Raw genomic sequence first — 8,580 nt, 5'->3', positions numbered from 1 at the left:
AGAAGAAGAAGAAGAAGAAGAAGAAGAAGAAGAAGAAGAAGAAGAAGAAGGAGAAGAAGAAGAAGGAGAAGGAGAAGAAGAAGAAAATAAGTGAAAGCATAGGGACAATAAAGGGGGCAATCTGTAGGCAGAGACAGAACAGAATGGAATCACTGGATCAAGCAGAGGGGTTAGACTTGGTAAGAAATTAAGACCACTTCATCATATGAAATGAGGAGGGGAGAAGAGGGAGTTCACAGCAAATGGACTCAATTTTTTCTGTAAAATATGAGGCAAGGTTCTCTGCTGAGAGAATAAAGGAGGGAGAGTTTGAGGAGAGAGAGGTGAAAAGGTTTGAAAGAGCTGCTATAGAAAGTGGAATAGTAGGGGCAGCTAGGTGACACAGTTAAGAGACCACCAACCCTAGAATCAGGAGGACCTGAGTTCAAATCCAACCTCAGACTCTTTAAACTAGCCGTGTGGCCTTGGGCAAGTCACTTAACCCCAATTCCCCTGCCCTCCCCCTCCAAAAATAAAAAAAATTAAAAAGAAAGTGGGATAGTGAGTTGATAAGGGAGGCATAGTAAGAATATATGGGGAAATAATAGGAAGATATAGGATCATTCCAAATGACGCAGGACATATACTTGGAAGTATTGTTTCCCAATAGTGACAATGGGCTCTCTCAGTCAGGTGACTCCAGATAGAGTACTTGACTTGGAGTTAGAAAGACCTGAGTTCAAATCTGGCTTCAGACACTAACTAGTTTGTGATATTTGACAAGTCACTTAACCTCTGCCTGCTTTAGTTTCCTCATCTATAAAATGAGGATAATAATCACATTTACCTCCCAGGGTTGTTGTCAGGATAAAATGAGATATTTATTAAAGTGTTTTATAACTGATAGTGCTACATAAATGCTAATTATTGTTATTGTTGTTATTATGCACCCCATAGCACACAAAAGGTGAGAAAATCTCATTGTCAGAAGTGAAGAGCAAACCTAGAAGTGGTGCCTCCTAAACAACATATTGTCTAACCAGCTAATTAGCAGCACCATCTTCAGCAGCTTGCAAACAACACTGACCCAACAATCCTCTGCCCATTAAATATGAATCCTTAACATTTTAAGACAATGATATTGGTTAAGTGAGATCTTTTGTCCTCTCCATCATGAAATGGGGTTGTCATTTTGCCACATGTCACTTTAAGCAAAGGCTAGAGTCAACTCCTAGCAAGGCTGTGCTGGTAAATGTTTTTGTTTTGTTTTGGTTTTGGGGGGTTTTTTTTTGCTTGTTTTACAACGGACTCTTCAAGAAAAAAAAAGTGCACACATTACACACTTATAAGCCTAATCTGCATTATTAACATTTTATCCCTTACTTTCTTAAGTCTAGAAAATGAGCAAAATAGATAAAATCAAACCCTAGCATTTGTCAATTCCCATGGTGTAAAGACTCACACTGAAAATTGTAACAGTTGACCCTCTTGACCGGCTTTAAGGCTCAGGAAGCCTTTCCCTGGCAATAGTTCCGTGAAAGAAGCAAAGAAAGTAATTATTTCCATTTTTCAGGTGAGGATCCTGAGGCACAGAGGTGTCAAGTGACTTACTTAAGGTTGTGTATCTACCTTTCATATGTGGAGCTCAGCTTTAAATGTGGGTCTCCTGACTTTCAAGTTCAAGGCTCTTTCTGTTATCCCATACTGCCTTTCTTATCTCTTGGTAGTTCTATATTTTAAGGTAAATGAAACAGGTCATTGGTTTGTAAGTATGAGGCTCATGTCTTTTCTATCACAAACTTAACGGGAAAAGACTACAATTCTCTTTAATTCAAGCAGTTTATTATAGAATTTTAGAACAATAGGGCTGAGAGGGAATTGAAGAGGTTTTCCTTACTAATAACATATTTTTGTAGTATTTTATACTTCACAAAGCATTCCCTCACAATAGCCATCATGTTAGGAAGGACATCAACAAGCAAAATTCTTAAGTGCCTCCAGGCACTGTGCTAAGTACGAGGGATAAAAATATAGGCAAAAATAATAGACCCTTTTCTCAAGGAGACACCATACAAGCAACTATGTTGTATATGAAACCTATACCTATGACTGAGGACAAACAAGATACAGGGAGGATGATACAGAGATAATCAACAGTGGTGCTAACGTTAAGGGGTATTGGGAAAGACTTCTTCAGATTTTGGCTGAGACTTAAAGAAATCTAGGAAATTTAGGAGATGGAGTTAAAGGAGAGAATTCCAAGAGGAATTCCATGGAGGACAGCCAGAGAAAATGCATGGATTCAGCTGGTGGAGTGTCATGTAAAGAATAAGAAGACCAGTGTCACTGGATCTCAGAGTACTTGGAGAAGGGGAGGAAGGTATAAGGAGACTAGGAGAAAATCAACGAGGAGTTGATTTTATATTTTATCTTGGAGGTAATAGGAAACTTTGAACAGGGGATGACGTGGTCAGACCAGTGTTTTAGGAAAAGCAATCTAATAGTTGAGTGGAAAACAGAATGTAGTGAGGATAGACTTGAAGCAGGGAGACCAGCCAGAAGACTACTGCCACAGTACTAGAGTGAGATAACTAGAACCTGAACCAGGACGGTGACAACAGTAGAGAAGAGAAGGGTCCATATAAGGAAGATATTATGAAGGTAGAATTGATAGAATTAGGCAACTGATTGTCTATGGGAGGTAAGAGAGAGTGAAGATTTGAAGATAAACCTAGGTGTTGAGACTGGGCAACTGGGAGGATGGAACAGGCAAGTTAGGAAGAGAAGAGGGCTTGGGGGCAAAAATAATGAGTTCAGTTTTGTACATGTTGTACATCATCATCACCATCATCACCATCACCATCATCACCATCACCATCACCATCATCACCATCATCACCATCACCATCACCATCATTATCATTTATTATTTCACTCTACTGATGAGGAAACTCAGACCTACAGGAGAGAAGTGACTTACCTATAGCCACATAGCTAGTAAATGATAAGAGTCAGGACTCGAACCCAGGTTTTCTGACTCCAAATCAAAATTTCATTCCACCAAACCATGATGGTAAGAATGCCACTAAGATTCTCCAGATTCTCTCAGTACCCAGTTTCAATGTTTCACAATTCATCACTTTGTCCAAAGACTTACCTTAGGGTAGAGATGATAGAAGCTGACTTTCTGGAAAAAGATTCCATTCTAGCTATGGTGATTTCAGAATGATTAAAATCACACTCAATAATTATGAAGCACCATATATAGCTTCTCTGCTCCCAAAAGAAGTCACTTCCTCTGTCATTTAGTTTCTTCTTTGCATCTTCTCTTACTCTTTCACAATGTACTGAGCAATGAATATAGAAGGGGAAAAAACCTTTGACTTCTCCAAAATAGTCCCTGGACCTCTAAAACCTCTATCTCCTCCTGCCTTCACACACCTTCCCCAGTTTTTTTTTTTTTCAGAAGATAAGGTGCCTATTTGGGTTCATTTAGTCCTGTCTGGAATCTCACAAATTATAAACAAATGTGCTGCTATACTATTCTACACACATACTAAATTCAAACAGAAATGAGTCGACAAATTCACAGAAACATTTCCCTTAAGTCCGTGGGATATTTTCTCACACACAGAGAGCAGACATTGTTATGTTTCTAACGAAAACACGACTTCTAATGTGTTACTAATTTGGGTCCCCCAAAATAACTGCCCGGGTTTCTCTTTTCTCATTCACATCTGCCAACTCTCCTATTTCCCATTTACTGACTATACACACAACAGAGGAAGAAACAGCCGCGCCTTTTACCTCTTTTTGTTTTCATTTATCGCCTTGCAGCAGGTGAAGAAACAAAGTAAATGACTGGGGAAAACATCCCTGCTCAGCCGCTGGAGGCAATTTTGTTTCTTTTTGCTCCTTTTTAGTTTGCATGTATGTGTTGTTGTTGTTTTTACTTTCTACCACCTCAGAACTGGTTTCAGTTTAGTGATGCTTCTATCATGAGTTTGTATTCCCTAAATTGTGCCCTTTATCAGTCAGAATACAGAAATTCACATTAGTACCAATGACCCTGGGTAACATTTGATTTGGTCCCTGTGTGAAGGCAGTCATAACTTCTACTGCATCTATACTTGTAATTTCCAAAGGCTGGCTACCAGCTGCCAGAATCTTCTAGAAAGAGTCACTTTAGTCATTTCACAGGCAGGGCACTGAGAATCACAGTTGCTCACCCAGTGTCCTATAGTGGGTCAGCAACAGAGTCAGAAAGAGCCTTATCTCTTCCACATCTGGTTGTATTAATACATTGGGTCATGGACCTTTAGGACTCTTAGTTCCAAGGTAACATGGAACTGTTTTGTGGGCTCTTTTTCCCTGTTCTACTCCATCAAAAAGCTTAGTATTTATTTTCAAGTTGTAGAAATACTCACAAATTCAGTTTATTGTACATAGCTTATTATAATGTTGTTTTCACTGATGCCCTAAGGTATAATCATTCGTTTATTTATTCAAAGTCAACAAACATTTAGTGAGTGTCTACTATATGCAAGACACTTCAAGAAAACCAAACTCTATCTTGAATATATATGAGTTGTTTTTCAAAGGACTATTAAATAAGATAGTCTAAAATCCGAAGTACCAACCAAGATTTTAATCAAGTTGCCAAATGTCAACTTGAAAATAGCAGCCTTATTGTGTATGTATGTGTGTATAGATATAGATATATGTGTGTATACATGTGTGTGCAGGTACACATATATGTGCATATGTTTATTCACATATGCACACATGCATTGTGTGTGTTATCCAGTTGAAGGCAATGAGTAAGTACATAGCCCAGGATCTCACAATTTAAATACTTTGAGGAATGAAATTAGAAGGACCATAAACTTTCTTTGTTTGTTTTACATCACTGTTGCATGTTCACTAACCAGTCAATTCTCAGATGTTTTATAAATGTTACCTGGATCTTTGCTGTTCTTCACCCCTCCCCCTCCACTCCAAGAGAGTAGAAACAAACTAAGAGAGAAGAATAAAAAGTGGTCAGTCATAGACCAAAGGAGAAACTGATGTTTTCACATTGGTATGGAACTGATCAGTTCCCCGAGATGCAGTCCATTTCCAAAGTCACCTCACTATGGAATTCCATACATGTGGAGAGAAAAATTCAAACATTCCACACTAAAATGTGTAGCATTTATCTCTAAATCCCTGTGGCTCCTTCTTATAAATGAGGTATCTAAGCTGTGATCTTGCCGTTGCAGGTGTCCTGGAGATCACCCCAGATGACCCCCGCTGGATCGGTGCCTGGTGGGTAGGCTTCCTGCTCTGCGGTGCCTTACTCTTCTTCTCCTCTCTCTTGATGTTTGGGTTTCCACAGTCCCTGTCCCCACACCCAGATCCCACAGTGGAGAGCGAGCAAGCCATGCTCCCTGAAAGAGACTACGAAAGACCCAAGCCCAGCAATGGGGTCCTGAGGTACCCACTCGAGGCAGACAACAGCACTTCCTGTTTTCAGCAGCTAAGAGGTAATGAATTCTCTAGCTCTTCATGATCCTCTCTAACCTTCTGAAGGTGAATAGTTAAATTCAGTACCCTGTTCTAATGTGAGCTTTAAAAGAGAAGTTATTTCTGTTGTGATTTCCCTCTCTGGACAATTCAGAAAAATTTATACTTGTTGAATCTATGGTAGTACACCAGGAAAAATATAAGAAGTTGTACCAACTTCTTTAGACTACTACAAGATCTGGTATATCTTGCTATAGAAGTGTACTTCATTTTGCAGGCTGGATCTCCAGTATTCCTAAAAAGCTATTTCTAAAGTGAATTTATATAAATTGAATTGTTTTTCTTGTTGACTTGCATTTAAAAGTTGTAGCTATGTTCCTTTGGCCAAGGAATTTGGCCTCAGACATAAAAACATCATATTTAAGAATCTTTTAAGACACTTAAATGAAAAAATGATAATGTTTCTGGTAAAATGTTAGCAATCAAAGTGCATCTGTAAACATTTGGTGAAAGGGATTCAGAGTTATTTTGATATTTGATTCAACAGCTTAAAAAAGCTCAGGGAAAAGATGAGAAAACTAATAGACTAGAAGATATTGAACTCAAAAGTTCCTTGATGTCTGTCAAACCCTGTCCTTGATATCATATACCCAGTGATCCCTGGTTTCTCGGGTACTGTTCCCTGGCGATTCATAACAATGGCTCAATTTTAGAAATGAAGCATCCAGGAAAGCAAGTCCAAAGTAAAAACAGCATTTTGAAATGAAAGAATAATGAAATAAATTAGGGCCCATGTTACTAGAGAATTCATCCAAAGGAACCTTTAAAAAAAAATCTATAATCTGCAGATGCGGTAAATCCAATCTATTCCTGATCTTAAAATTCTGTAGGAGTAAATGTGTAGGTGTGTTTCTAGAGACTGGAGTATACCTGTATATTTAGAAACTAATGTAACTTCCCAGGAAGAACCAATTTAATTAATGGAGTTTGACATTCAGGTGCTTTCCATTACAATCCTATACTGGACAAGCTCAGAGTAGGTCTCAAGGATTAACCATATTATTTTTGTTCAGTCATTCAGCTGTGTCTGCCTCTTCATGACCCCATGAACCAACTGTCCATGGGATTTTCTTAGTAAGGATACTAGACTGGTTTATCATTTCCTTCTCCAGTTTTATTTTGTTTTTTAAAGGCAGGCAAGGGTTAAGTGACTTCCCCAGGGTCACACAAGTAATAAGTGTCTAAGGTCAGATTTGAAGTCTGGTCTTTTGACTCCAGGTCCAGTGCTCTTATCTACTGCACCACCTTAAGAGTATGCATTTATATAATAAAAGTGATACCATTTGAGTTAGTCTAACAGTGTATATTCCTTTTTTTTGGTTTGTTTTTGGAGGGGCAATTGGGGTTAAGTGACTTGCCCAAGGTCACACAGCTAGTTGTGTTACGTGTCTGAGGCCGGATTTGAACTCAGGTCCTCCTGACTCCAGGGCTGATGCTCTATGCACTGCACCACCTAGCCGCCCCAACAGTGTATATTCCTAGGTTGAAGTTTACGACATGTTTTACATATGTTACCTCATTTGATCTTCACAGCACCCCTGTGAGGTAGGTGCTGTTATTATCTCCATTTTATAAATAAGGAAATGGAGGCACAGAGAACTAAGTCACTTGCACAGAGGCACTCAGTAAGTATCTGAAGAAAGATTCAAAATCAGGTCTTGCTGACTCTAAGTCCATTAGTCCTCTTCATAAACGAAGGACAAACAACTTTAATCACTATGCCACCCACCTAGCTGCCTCCTCACTCCCTGAACTTTTTGAGGGTTGGGACAATGTCTTTGTATCTCCAGCATTTTCATATCTGACATACAATCAAGCATTTGATAAATGTATATTGATTAATTGATTGACTGATTGTAGAATAGTATTGCAGGTCACCATAAAGTAAATGGAAATATATATAATTGGTATAAGCAGAGTCTATAGAAAATTTCAAGTGACTTTTAAAAATGGAAAATGTCAAATAATTGCCATCAAAACACGTATTATTAGGAAATCAAATGAACTGACAATGTAGTAAAAGTGAGGACATGACAGATGTATTGTCCAAATATTGTACTAATATCCCCTAAAATGCTAAAAATAACCAGAACTAGACCTTTAGTGTATATTTAATAGCTTTGTGACCCTGGGCAAGTCACTTAATTTCTGTCTCCCTCAGTTTCTTTATCTGTAAAATGGGAAAAATAATAATAGCATCTCTTTCACAGGGTTGCTGGGAGGATAAAAATGAGATGTTATTTGTAAAGCATTTTGCAAGCTTTAAAGTGCTAATTGATTCTATTATTAGCTAATATTATTATTCATCAGTGAAAGGTATATTCACATAGGTGAAATTCACAGGTGCACATAAGTATTTAAGCATCGAAGCATACCACACAAGCTGTATCCCATAAGGAAGCATAAATAATATATGCCAGCTACTTCTCAGTAAATAAATATGAATATAAGCATATGAAGTTAATAGTTCATTTAATAGTGTTATGACTCCTGGAAATGTCTGCAGTTTTATTACCAATTCCAGAAAACCAGTTTGAGAGTAGCATACCAGAGGACTCTAGGATTTTATGTATTTCCCCTTGAATTTTCTTAAAACTTGGCCCCATAAACATTTTTGACTTAGAGAGAAACATACACAAAGCAAACTGACCCAATTCAAAAAGCTCCAGGCCTACTTTTTAGTGAAGCCAAGGCAAGATGATGGAATCTGCCGTTCCAGAGACCCATCTGCTTACCCCTGATGATAGAGCAGCAAGAGTCTAGGTATCATTTTGATAAAGAAAGAAACCAGAAATGAAAAAGGCGGGTATTGAGTGGGAGCTAAATTACATTCTAGAATACTGGTCAAGTTCAATAAAAGGGACTACAATGGGACTTGCCAGTTCAGATTTTGCAACACCTAAGGACAGCTCCATTTTTTATAAGGGGAGTCATAACATTTTTAAAATAAGATTCATTTTAATTTAATTTCATCATGAAAAAATGTTTTTGATGTACATAGCACTTGCTAAGGACTGAAAAGAGGGAAAATGAGAG

At 38.1% G+C, this 8,580-nt stretch overlaps 1 protein-coding gene across 2 annotated transcripts in view; it reads left to right on the top strand.

Annotated features, from left to right (window-relative positions):
* Nucleotides 1-8,580, top strand: part of SLCO3A1 (solute carrier organic anion transporter family member 3A1) — a 355,744-nt gene that overhangs the window by 287,395 nt on the left and 59,769 nt on the right. For both annotated transcript variants that reach the window (XM_069098525.1, XM_069098526.1), the window contains exon 4: nt 5,241-5,504. In XM_069098525.1, the coding sequence (XP_068954626.1) occupies nt 5,241-5,504 (264 nt within the window). The remainder of the gene's footprint in view (nt 1-5,240; nt 5,505-8,580) is intronic.

The sequence above is a fragment of the Petaurus breviceps genome, unplaced genomic scaffold (assembly GCF_028583685.1).
Source record: "Petaurus breviceps papuanus isolate PSGF00001 unplaced genomic scaffold, PetGlider_PUasm1.0 37, whole genome shotgun sequence".
In the NCBI taxonomy this organism is placed as follows: Eukaryota; Metazoa; Chordata; class Mammalia; order Diprotodontia; family Petauridae; genus Petaurus; species Petaurus breviceps.
The sequence above is the reverse complement of the archived record's forward strand: the minus strand, read 5'-3'. Positions and strand labels throughout refer to the sequence as shown.